The sequence below is a fragment of the Apteryx mantelli genome, chromosome 7 (genome assembly GCF_036417845.1).
Source record: "Apteryx mantelli isolate bAptMan1 chromosome 7, bAptMan1.hap1, whole genome shotgun sequence".
Classification (NCBI taxonomy): domain Eukaryota; kingdom Metazoa; phylum Chordata; class Aves; order Apterygiformes; family Apterygidae; genus Apteryx; species Apteryx mantelli.
The window spans coordinates 29,379,729-29,392,487 of NC_089984.1; the positions used below are offsets into that span (position 1 = coordinate 29,379,729).

Here is a 12,759-nt window from a genome sequence, read left to right on the forward strand (position 1 = left end):
CTGTTTACATCATGGAAAGGTGAAATTGCAGTACCTAGATATTTTTCAAAAAATAAGTTTAATAGTTTTACTTCTCACGTTGACTATGCACCTTTAAAAATTGCCTGCTTTGTTTATCTCTGAACATGTACTTAGACTTAAACAACCTTAAATTGATTTGCTAATGTCAAAAGAAGATACAAACTTAATCCCAGATACTAGCTGTTATGGTGAAAGGCATATTCATAACATTGGCAGTGTCTCATATTTGCCCTTTCTAGTAAACTTAGCTAATCAGGACCTGCAGGTGTAAGTAAAGTATTTAAGGTATTGATTCAATCATGCAGTTAAGGAAGAAGAAACAAATTTGCTTTGAGCAATGTTTCTGTACATTTCATTCCATATGGGGGGGGGAGAAAAATTTTCACTAGGTTACATCAGTGTGAATTAATGTGTATTAGGGATTGTAGGGCCTGATTCAGCAAGGTTCTTAACCCCTTTTTAGCATTAAAAATACTCTTTCTTCTTCAAATTAACAGTAAGTAAATGCTTAATAAAATATTACTGTGCTATTTTGGAAGTATCCACTGGTTTTAGATTTATGTGGCTCTTGACAGCTGTCCTACAAGCCTCTCTGTGTCTGGCTGCCGCTTGTTCTGTACAGTCACATTAGTTTTATGTATAATCCTGTAGTGCAACAAGACCTTGTAATGGGGATGGTAAAAAGATAGTCCCTATTCTGGAGAGTTTTGCTTCGCTCAATCATAAGAACTGCCCAAGTAAGAGCCAGGCCCTATGTCCATGATGTAAGGTTCATAGAGCATTTCTGTTCAAAAATATATGGCAGAAAAATAACGTCATATCACAGAAAAATAATGGCTTAATAGCTCCCTCTGTGACTAACCTTGAGCTGAGCAGTAGCACGAAGCCTTCGGGTTTTTTGGTGCAAATAGTGATACAACGGTAGTGTCTGGTGGCCTGAGTCTGTTTTGCCAGCTGTTGTGCAGGCCCAGGGAGAGCAGTCTCTGCCCTGAAGAACTTGCTGCCTAAATAGAAAGGGTAAACACGGGCTGGGAGGGGAAGCGGAGGCAGAGAGATGTGAACCAAGCTGCCCTCTGTGCAGCAGGTCAGTGTCAGAGCCAGGAATAGAAGATGGTGCTTTGAGCCCTCATCTTGTGCCTTGCTCGCTGGACCACCTTGGTCTGGAGAAATCGGAGGGGCAGGGAACTCGCTGCAAGGTGGTTCTTTATTTAAAGCATGGAAGAAAGGAATAAAGTTGCAGCTGGGCTAAACTTACTTCCTCTTTGCTACAAAGGAATTTTAGAGGACAAGTTAGATCTGCAACCTAAATAGCTTGACAGTGTGTTCTTTGTAATGTATTAATAGTTGTTGTCAAAATATAGAAATGTTCCACTGCATGTTTTTTCTCTGCCCATCTCCAGTCCTGCCTTGCCCACTAGGATCGTGGTATATTTTCCAGTTCAGAAAAATAGGTTTGTTCATGGGTGAATTTATCATCTTTGAGTATTTAAGAGCTTGTCGAAGCATTTCTATGGGTTAATAAAAGTAGCATTTTCTCCAGTTCTTGGAAAAATATATATATACACCTGCAGGAGCAGGAAATGGCCAATCTCTGCAAGTCAAGTCCAAATGCAAACGACAGCAATTATAGGAGACCTCTGCCTTCCCTACTAGAGGAGGAAGGGAGCATGAGTGCCTGTAAAGCTACTTCAGTTTCCTTCATCTTTTAAAACTTGTTTTGCTAAAGTTTCATTACTTTAAGTCAAAAATGAAATAGGCAGTGAAGTGGTGCAGATGATGCAGAGGAGAATGAGAATACCCTGGGGAGGATATTGCAATAACGGCAAAAGCCTGGAAGAGGGCACACAGCTATTGCTTTGTGCTGGAAAACTCGGTGGTTTTTAGAAACTCCTGTTAGACTCTTACTGCCTCTTAAACTGTTAATTCTGGGCAGGGTAGATATGTCGAGATGGTTCTGCAATCTATAAACTGCTTCTTATGCTGGGAATGTGAAATTGTTTCTAAGAGCTTTTTCTGGCCTGCCTGCCCTCCCCTTAAAATCTTCATCAGTTCAAAGTGAAAGAAGAATTTTATCTGGTTCAGGGCTTGACAAATGTGTGCTGTGCCTGTTGCTATTACTCCTGTAAGCTGCGTAAGTGAAGTAGCTGTATGTGATTTTGCTCTATCCAAATAGTACCCTGACAGTCTACTCTTTCAAATCAGAATAGACATGACTACTGCTTAGCAGCTGCAGGTTTGCTCAGATCTTCCCAGGGCTATTCATTTTTCTGAAGCAGCGCAGGTTTTGGCTCCAAAGAGTCTGTATAACTTCCTGAGAGAGTCAAAGTCCTGCCATGGCAAGGTGTGGGATCATCCTGTGAAGGAGGGGGTAGACTGATCGGGCTTAGAGTTGGTGATTTTTTTTTTTTTTTCCTTGGGAAGCATATGTGAGGGTGCATGTCTTCACTGTGTGTACAGAAACTTGCCTGCAGCTCTCCTTCTGATTAGTCTCTGGCTTCTTCGTGCAGGTGGATCTCTCACAGGATTTGTGAGGTGGAGTGCAGGTTTACTGCTGTCTGGTAATGTCTATCTGAGATGGTGTAGATGCTCCAGAGAAGGTGAGGAACAGCAAGAAGATAGTCTGCAGAGCCCTTCTGTCTCAGTTATTTGAACCCGTGTCAAATAGAGGGGGGGGAGCGTAGAAGACAGACTGTGAACCTGGCAGTAAGCTAAATAAGGGGCATGTGCTAAAGGAATTCAGGTGGAATTTTTATGCTGGAAGAGCCGTTTTGAAAGCAGGCTGACTTGTTGAGGACAGCAACAGGAGCTCCTGACATAAATAGCTTTTCCCTCTTGGCTGTCTGTTGGTGGCCTGTGCCTTGCAACTGCGCTGAGACCCTGCCACTCAACAGGTGTGTCCTGATTACACAAATAAGTGCAGTTGGTCCCCGTGTTAGCCATCTCTGCCACAGGGCCAAGGTTGAAAGTGGAGCTTAGCCACTGTGACCTATTTGTTCCTCTGTGTGACCCTTCTTGAGGCAGGCTGGTGACAGCTCTGGTGCAGACAGCAGATTCTGTCCACAGAAGAGGTTCAGTCTCATCAGGCCTCTGCAGACTTGCATTTCCAGATGAGCTCTTCAGCACTTAAAATGTAGCAAAATGTGAAGGTCTTCTGTGGGTTAGGATGCTCCATGCAGCTGGGAAAATATACAATATGACATGTTGGTGTTATCTTCTATAATGTGGTATGTGTTGTTGCAGGCACCATTGTTTTGGCACATGCTGAAATTGTAGACGGCCAGTAGGAATCTCCCTGGGATGCAGTAAAACACAAAGATCTTGCTCTCGCAGAAATACTGTTCATGATGGCATGGGCGTTTGGCTGGGGAGGGGACAGACTGCTGGAGGTGAAGCTTTAAGAGGAAATGTGCTTTTTTTCTGTGGCTGAATGATTCTTTCTTTTGGGGCCCAGGCCAGTAACTGCCATGGTGGCAGAGGTCACCTGGGTCAGCAGCACTGATGGGGACGGTCCCAGTCTCTCACTTCCACAGCTGGGAAGCATGCTCCAGAAGGAATATTATGTTTCTTCTGGTAACTCTGCCAAGAAAGAGAGGAAATCCATAATTTGAGCAAAATATTTTAACTTTTTCTGTAGAGTGGGGTGAGATAGGAAGGGGGAAGTGAAAAAATCCTAATAGCAGGTTGGTTGAGATGATTTTTATCCTGAAACTCCCTCTCAGGCTATAAGAAGTGTTTGTCTTCTCCTTATCGTAACAAAGTCTCTTTAAAGGGGACTTGCATCAGGCGTGCATGCAACTGGAAGCATGTTTTAGCTCAGGTCACGTATTGCACTGCATGGTTTGGGTTCCTGATTGAGTGCTTTTTGGATTAATTAGCTAATAACAAAGACAGCCTTATATCTTCTGAAACATACAACTTCATAAGCTATTGGAGTTGTGACCCCCTAGCACAGGTGGTAAAATGGTGGACTGTGATCTATGTGTGGGCTTTAAAGACGTTTTGGCTGAATTTTGCTGAGTTTTCATGTATGATGTTCACCAATTCCTTCACCCTGTGTTTCTTGCCATTCTTCTAGGATGCTGGACTGTACTTCAGTGTTGAAGAGCAGCTGTGGCATGTTGCTTTGATTTCCTAGTCACCTGGTGCTCTATGCCCTGGTGCTGCTTTCCAGTGTAGTGCTATGTGGATCCTGATGAAACCAGGGTAGTCCTTCCCCAATGAGTCAGCCTCCCACGGTCTTTTGGGTGGGGTTTCTTAAAACTTGGATGCCAAGGTCTTGATTCCACAAAGCACTTAAGCATATGTTGAATTTTAAGCATGTGGTTTAGTATTTTGCTGGATTCTGTCCTAAAGAAGGTCAGGTTGTTCATTGGCTTGGGAATCATAGTCTCTCTGCTGCATATTACGTAGCATCAGGCCTTGTGAGGTAGGTCAGTCTCCTGAATTTTTGGATGTTCAATCCAGTTGCTGAAGTGGGAGGTACTTGGTTAAATCAGCCACTCACTGTGGGGGTGTGACATCTGTTGACTGTCTCAGATAATTGTGGAGCAATTCGTAAAGATTTGCATGTGCAGAAAGACTGAAGCAGAAGAGTCTTTGTAGGGAGAAAAAGGATCATTTTTGTCAAATGATTAAATCTATATGGTGATACCCTTTTTAACTTGCTAAGTTTTGAGAATTGCTCTAGAGTGTTGCTGTGATGCTCATCACCTTTGATGTATTTTGGGAGTCGTTCCGGGGAGTGCTATTGAAGAAGCAAATCAAATTATATCTCAGCACTTGATTCCATCAGTAGGCTGGATTTAACTCCTCTTGCTATCGGGAATCAAATGTCTCTGACCAACATTTGAAAATTGTCACAGTTCAGTCTCTACTGCCCTGATCTTGGCAAAGGGGAGGTGTGTATCAGTTCAGGTTCTGCATCTTCTGTCTCATGCTCTCCATATATTCAGTTCCCTCTCTTGCCTCTGCTTTTTATCCCCCAGACATTTCTACTTATACAAGGTGGGCATTTCTAAGATGTGTTTAAACTATCTCAGTCCAAAATTGCTGTATGGAGGAAGCAGGCTGGAAAAATAATATATCCACTAATAGTGTGTGTGTATGTGTGTGTTGCAGGGGGTGGCAGTGAGAAGCCAGAACCCCAGCAAACAACCCACCCAACACACACACACGTGCGCGCACACACGCGTGCGCGCACCTCCTGTTGACATACATGAAAGAACACGGTGCACTGCTACCAACAGTAACCGAAGTAGTGAACTGGTACCCTGAGCCAAGCCAATGCATGACCGTCTCTTTTGAAATTCCTCTTTCAGCAGCAGGAGGATCAAGGCCTGCCATCTCTCAGCTAGGAAAGTGACCAGCTGTATAAGGTGGAGGCTGCTTTTTTGACCTTGAATTCACCCTTTTTTAGAGCCTTGGAAATTATATTTAGTCTTAGGGTTTGTGCATTGAGCTCAGGATGTCTGCTTGGGCCAGTACGTGTTGGGGAGGTTGGGGCGTGAGTGCATTTTCCATCACTGAAAGCTAGTGACTTAAGTTCTCCCCACGTACAGATTTTAACTGAGGTTTGAGGGGTGGGGAGGAGAAGTGTTTCGGAGTAATGAATGGAATTGAATGTAGGCGGAGAGCCTGAACTCTGTCTGGGAGAGTAATAAGCAGTGAGGAGGCTGCTGGACCTGACCTGACTTTTCAGTGTTGTGCATTCCTCATCTCAGACGGTATCTGGCCCCACAAACTCCAGCAAGTCCTCTCTTAAAAGTGGAATTCCTCTTCTTGCAGCCTAGGCTAACTCTAGAGATAATTTTTTTTCTTAAGGATTAAGAGAAATAAAAGTGAATTTAGGAAGCTCTGAGCTCTTTGTCTGGTGTGGCTCTACTGATCATAAACTTATAGTTGCAAAGGTTTCTGGGGGACGAAAAGCTTTTCTGTGTGTGGTTTCTGTTTTTGTTTAAAATGGGTCCCATGCCCAGGAATGCAGTCAAATTATAATGGTGACTAAGTGCCGGAAAGCATAGAAAAGGGGAGGGAAGGGTGAGCAGAGAAAAAGGAGCCTGAGGCTATGGAGGAAAGGCTGGGAAAATGAGAATCTGGCCAGGCCCTAGGGCCAGGTTAGAGATTCCTACACGCATTAACAGCCACAGGAGATGTTTATTTACAGGGAGCTAATCTTTGTTTTAAAAATGATAGAGCACCCAAAAATGTCACTTTTGGGAAGTGGGTTGGGGGCTTTATGGGAATGGGAGGAGGGAACTGGTCCTGGTGTGGGCACCAGTCCCTGATCTTCCTTTCATCCTATGTGGCTGGGAACTATTTGCCATTGAGAAATGCATAAAAAAGGAAAAATCTCGGTGTAATGTAATAAGATGGTTCACAATCCCCAGTTACAAAAGTTGGAAAGCTTCTTGTGTTTGTACTTCTCTGATCCTTTCTACCAGCAGCTATTGAATATTGAATACTTAAGCTTAAAATATGAGAAAGAGAGAAATTAAAGTTGCCTTTTCTTTTTTCCTCCTCTCTTTAATCAGCCCTGGATCGTGAAAGCAAAATAGATGTTGAACAGATGCTTGAATTGGGTGACTTAATAAAGTAGTCATTTAGACACTAAAGAGGCCTGAGCTCCAGGTGTGGTACCTACCTTTGGTCACCTTTTGAGCTGTGTTGATCTTGGCCTGTCCCATCTCATTTTTGGCAAATCCTGCCTTGTTGCTTTGCGTGGTTGCTGGTTTACTTGAGGAGGTAAGTGGTATTCTTGTGTGCTTAAACCAGTGGTTCTCCAAATACCCAGCTGCTCAGATACAAAACAAAGTTATGAACTGCAGTCAATCTTTTAGTAACTTTGACTGTAAATAGAGACATTTACAGCAGTGCAGTGGGATTCTCTGTCCTTTGAGCTGTGGCAAAGGATGGTCAATTTTACTTTTGTGTGTGTGTATTGGAGGGCTACACAGATGAATACATTTTATTTTTAGTCTGAATTTATCTTGATCTCTAGTTACTGTATCTGGTTATGTTGTTGTCAGGCAGGTGAGGGTCTGGAGAGGTTTCTTTGCTAGCGCTGGCTAGACACTTTCTTCTGACTTCCAGTTTCAGTGTACTCCTAATTTTTCCTCCACCTGTTCTTGTGTGGTGTTGTCCTTATTCTAACTGGCTTTCTTTAGTCTCTGTTAGAAGAGTCATGCTCTGTTTCTTTGGTCTTTTTTTTTTTTTTTAATGTCTTCTTGCTTTGATTACATTTTGTTTGAACCTGTGTTGTACTCAGCATACCAGATCACCTCTTGGTCAGATCTAAAGCTTTTACTGTAGCAATCATTGGAGATGGCCTGCTTTGTTGACAAGCGCCCACTCTGCTCAGTGTTCCTCTCTCATCAACTCTCACAAGTGCCTTTGCTCAAGTGTGGTTCAGGCCCTAACAGTGTTTGCCAGTTCATCATTTGTGGAACCAGAGTGAGAATGTACCTGTGACCAACTTGTTTGTGTGTGTTCTCTGTATGGCATCAGTCCTGGTTGCTCATCTCATCTCTTTCTTTGCAGAGCAGCTGGCGTTCCAGTGAAAGAAAGGGTGAAAGTCTCTCAGAACTGGAGGCACGGACGCTGCCGGAGGGAGATACTGCTGAAATGGAAACGCAAGCAAGTGGCTCCTTTCTCTTCTACTTTGTTCTGTGTCAGCTGCTAAGGGGCTCTGGGTTTGCCTCCGTGCCCTGAAATGAGACATTTCATGCTCCCTTTGATCCGTGGGGTTTTACAAATGGTATCACTGGCCTGTTTTGGATGTTGCTGGCTGGCTGCAACATAACTGGATGTGCTGTCTGACCCTAGATATTCACTCTGAGAGCCAAGAGTTTCTCAGTAAGAGCCGGAGTTTGGCATTGTTATGACCTGTGCAATTCTAGTTGGATTTAGTAATCTTTACTTCAGACTCCAAACTATGTGCCTTAAAAGTTAGCTTGCCTATCTATTGCTATATACCATGGGCAATTTTCTGTACTGTTCTTGCAATGAGCATGCCTTGACCCCGTATGTGGACTCCTGTTCTTTGTGTCTCCTCAAAATGCTTGTTTTCTTATGTACTTTGTCCTGTCCCTAGATTTGGACATGCAAATCTAAAACGTTAGTTCTACCTTATGCTTCCCTGCTCTACTAACAAAATGTATATTTGACACTAATTAGAGGAGATTGTTGCTGTCAAAATCTTGCTTGCAAAGGTGTACTCACTTTTCAAAGCAAGGAATGAGATGGGTCTCATGCCTGAGAAGTACATCTAAAGTTTCAGCCTTCACATCATTAGGCAAAGGGGAAAAATGAGAGGGACTATGGTTTGTTATTTGCTGAAGAACAGAGACTTACTGAGCTTACGTGCCTTTTGGTGCTATGTAGATTGAGGTGGTGGATACTGTGCCACTGCTTGTCTAAAGCCCTGGGGACAGCTATAGTGAACAGAGTGGTTCATGGTGCAGGTTATATACCTGCCTGTGAAGTGCTTGAGACCATCTGTGAAGAAGGGCTCTGTAGATATTGAGATCATTACTAAACCAGCTTCCCAAGTGAAAATGCAAGGGCAGATTTAATGAGGCCACCATCCAAACTGCATGCCCTAATTTTCATTTATCCTGCTTTCAAATTTGTTACTTCTCCTTATGAAAAAGCTATAGAAAAAAGGTAAAAGCTAAATTGCAGCAGGAGAAGAACCACAGAAACTGGCTATAGTCTAAGGAAGCTGGATATTCACTTGCTTTTAGAGGGCTGCGTGGGAGTGGAGGAAGGAAGAGGAAATCAAAGCCTGCCTTAAACCAAAGCTGCTGCTCTAAAGATGCCTCTTATTTTTCCATGTATATGACCAAATCCCAAATGAACACTATAACCTACACTCAACTGTTTAGTCCCTGTGACTAAAAACCTGTTATTAGAGATAGATGCAAGCAAGCAGACATGTCTAATAAACTGTCCTCTTGCTTGCTCCTAGTCCCTTGTTGTGATGGTATGTGGTGTGGTTGTGTGTGATGGCTCTATTGACACAGAAAATCATGACCTCTGAGGATGAATGAGCTGCAAAAAATGAGAAGACCCCTGCTTTCAAAGCAGCTTGTTCCTTAATAGCCTGCAAGCTGAAAGGTTGTTCTATGGAAAGGCTCTGGTTTTGCTCAGTGTTTGCATGGATATTGGTGCACTTGGCAACAAGTGTGCAGTGTGGAGACAATTTCATGCATCCGTGCCCCATGGACATGAGTCCAATGTCTCTTTGTAGCTTGCCTTGCTGTATCCAGAAGGTTTAGTTGTTGATTCTCTGGTGGCTACAGAAAGGCAAAGAGCTCACAGTCTAGGTGCCCATTGTAGCCTGTTCTGTCTTCTGTATTTTGGGTTTGTTTCAAGAATAAATAAACTTGTTGTGATGATGCACTTAATTCAGATATTGCTTGAGTGACTTCTCTCTTTTTTTTCTCGTTTTCCCAGGAAGGATGTGGGTGTTTCTCTTGTTCTGTTTTTTTAAGCATATTTTCCACTTGTAACTTGTATCTTCAAAGCACTTTGGAACAGCTCTTTAAGAAGGCCATGGCTTTTGTGCCTGGCCCTTCTCTGTAGGGAGATTGCCCCTGTCCCACAGAGAGTAAGGGACAGAAGGGTGCATGATCTGTTCTGAAAGATGAGCAACGGAGATCAAGAGATGTTGCTCTTCTGCTGCTTTTGGCTCAGAAGTGAAAGAGGTATGACTGTAGAAAAACACCTCCTCTGCGTGAGGAACACAAAGTTCCTGAACACCCTCTGGCCTCTGCTTCTTCTCACCCTACTGCCTTACATGTGAGGGTACAGAGTACGCGGGATTTCTTTCTTCCTGTATGTAGGAAGATCTGTGCTTGATGTGACCTGCTCCTCTGCTCGGATGTGAAACAGCAGCAGCTTTATGTCCTCTGTAGGACATCAGCAAATTATTTGCGGGATCAGGACTGTTTGTGCTCACACAAAGAGCCTCATATTGAAGGCTCTGTTAGAAATACTCGACATAGCTCACAAATGCCTGATAGTCTAGTTTCTTAAAAAGTGCAGGGCTCATCAAGAGGGGTCAGGGAGCCTTAAGTATTTCCTATCTAAACACATTAGACTCTTGGCCATCTTCTCTTTCAGAGATTCCATGCTTGTCTTTTTCTTCAACTCTTGGTCAGAAAAATGCCAGCAATGTGATCTGCTCTGGATGTTGCTAGAGAAACTTCATTTCTTAGCCATGCTGCTATATTAAGCCCTGCTTCTGCATGTGAGCAGCAGCTCCAACTCCACTGTCTTTTTTGAGTGAATGTTTGCTTTTGTTGGTATGAGTATGTGTATGATCTCTCTCTCAATTTTTTTTTTTTATTTTTCTCTTCTCCACCCCCCCCCCCCAAACCTGCTATCTGTCTGCAGCTTGATGCCCTGGATGGAGCTGGATGGCGAGTATTTGTACCTGTCTCAAGCTGAGAACATCGAGGCCTACCGGCTCTGTCCAGACAGTACAGGTTTGCAGCGCCACCCTCAAGCTATCTTCTCTGGCCACCAGGAGGACGTATGTCGCTTTGTTCTTGTCAACTCCCATGTCGTCAGTGGAGGGGGGTAAGTTTGGTGTATGAGAGAGCCCAATGAGCATGGTGATGAAATTGGAAAGGTTTTGTATAACTTCAGCTGAAGGCAGAGAGGTCAATCCTGCCATAGAGCATCCTTGTGCATGATTTGGTTCTGCCCTGAAAAAAACTCTGCTAAAGCAATGAAGGAGCTGAATCTCGTGCTGTTGACTGTATGAACTGCCCTTTTCTCTTTTAAAATTGTGTAGATGGGTGCCACATAATCCTGACTGATCTGCAAGGTTCATTTCTTTCCCTGTTACAGCCAGGGTGACTAGACTGTATTCTAATATTCAGAACCGCTAGTTAACTGAGACTGCAGTTGTGCATAAAGCTTTCTAGAGACAAGTATATCTTTATTAGACCTACTGATATAATTGTGGAAAGGGGGAAAACTGCCAAGCTTTCCAGCACACAAACTTCTCCAATTAATTTTGCATTCAGCCAGGCTTTTTCAATTAAAGGAAAAGACAGAACTGTTGTTTATAAAGTTTTAACTATTAATGTACACAGCACTTCAGCACAGAATTGGGAGAAGTGTGACTGTCTGTACTGGATGTCTTGACTCTCCCCTGTTTTTTAAAACAGCAACAACCCCCATGCCCCCCACCCCGCCCCAAACCCACAACTGAAATCCAGGTGGCAATGAAGGCATGCATTTAAAATTCCAGTAAATGTATTGGTTGACAAAAGTCTAAGTTTCTTTGTAGTTACTTCAAAACACAATCCTCTATGTGGCTTCTCTGGAATGAATGAAAAGCTGAGGCTCAGGCATGGCAGAGAGCTACCTGCTTGCTTGTCCACTTACTCCAGCTGTTCAGCATCCAGATGGGATTCTGGCAAGCTCAAACAATAAGAGGAGGAATGGCTGCTCTGCTGGTTTGTGTGGCTTAACCTAAACCCGTCTTTCCCAGGTGGAAAGGTGCCCAGCAAAAGCTGTTGTGTGGAGCAGATCAGGCTTTTAATGGCCAGAAGTGGGTTTTTTTAAGAGAACGGGTGATATGTGGGGAGTGGAGGGTTAATAATATTGCTTGAATTTCAGCTCCCCTGAGAGATCAGTCATGGCCTTTTAGTGGCACTCCCAAACACGAATGGAAGGTGTTTGGCCAGCCAGGGGAGCTGCAGCTGATCAAGTTTCCCACCTTGGGATTTGTTTTTCAGGGATGGGAATATTGTCCTTCACAAGATCCATGGCTCTTACAGTGTCAAGTTTTCTGCGCATGAACAGGAGGTGAACTGTGTGGACTTCCAAGGCGGCCTCATTGTGAGCGGCTCCCGGGACAGAACAGCAAAGGTGAGCAGTGATGATCCAGCTGCTGCAGGTGCTGCCACAGAGGTGACCGCAGAGGTCTTGTGCCATGAATGTTTAAGTGTCAGCAGAACTGTTGTGAGCCCTGGCTTGTGTGCCTGCAGGAGGAGCACTGGGTATCTTGGCGTAAGCTCATGTCTCTGAAAAGATGTTTGCTGTGCCAGGCTTTTAAGAAAGAGGTTTGGCAGTATATCAGCTGCTGGTTTAAGCTGGAAGCATAGAAGAATGCTTTGCTTCTTTCACTATGTGTTTGTCTAACACAACAGTGTGGAGATCCATGCCAGTTAGTCTGAAATTTGCCCTATGCATCTCAAGCATGTCCTTGCTTCCAGGAGTGAAGTTCGGCTATGGACACCACCAGCTTCCATTTTTCTCTCTTCTAATTGGCATTGCTGAACCATGTTTTTTGGCTGTTTCTTTTTGAGGCAGAGGCTTGTTGATTTTTGTCCTTTGGATCTGGTTGACAGCACCATGTTCCTGTGTGGACCTGGAGAGCTGTTCTCCTGAGCTGGTCCCCAGATCTGTTTCAGTAGTTTAGGAAACTCCATGCAGTTGTTTCACCCTCGTCCTGCTAGCATGATGCAGTACCCGTAGCATCTTTACAACCACTAGTTTCATTGTCGGTAAATGCTCTGTGTTGAAAGCTTTGGCTGTTGCTCAGGATAGGATCCTGGTATACTCTCCGCATCCTGGTATGTGTCGCAGAGCGTTAGTGGAGGTAAGAAGAAAAACTACTGTTCCTGTTTAATAAGAAGGGAAGCTGGGACAAGGGGACCTAAATGTCTCTTTCAAGGTTTTATAGGAAGTGTGTGTTAATGGGTAACTGCCTGACAGGCTGCT

The 12,759-nt window shown here is 43.9% G+C and overlaps 1 protein-coding gene across 2 annotated transcripts in view; it reads left to right on the forward strand.

The window, feature by feature from the left end:
* Nucleotides 1–12,759, forward strand: part of FBXW4 (F-box and WD repeat domain containing 4) — a 64,348-nt gene that overhangs the window by 3,309 nt on the left and 48,280 nt on the right. For both annotated transcript variants that reach the window (XM_013957636.2, XM_067300154.1), the window contains exons 2-4: nt 7,558–7,653; nt 10,417–10,602; nt 11,772–11,904. In XM_013957636.2, coding sequence (XP_013813090.2) covers nt 7,558–7,653; nt 10,417–10,602; nt 11,772–11,904 — 415 coding nt within the window. The remainder of the gene's footprint in view (nt 1–7,557; nt 7,654–10,416; nt 10,603–11,771; nt 11,905–12,759) is intronic.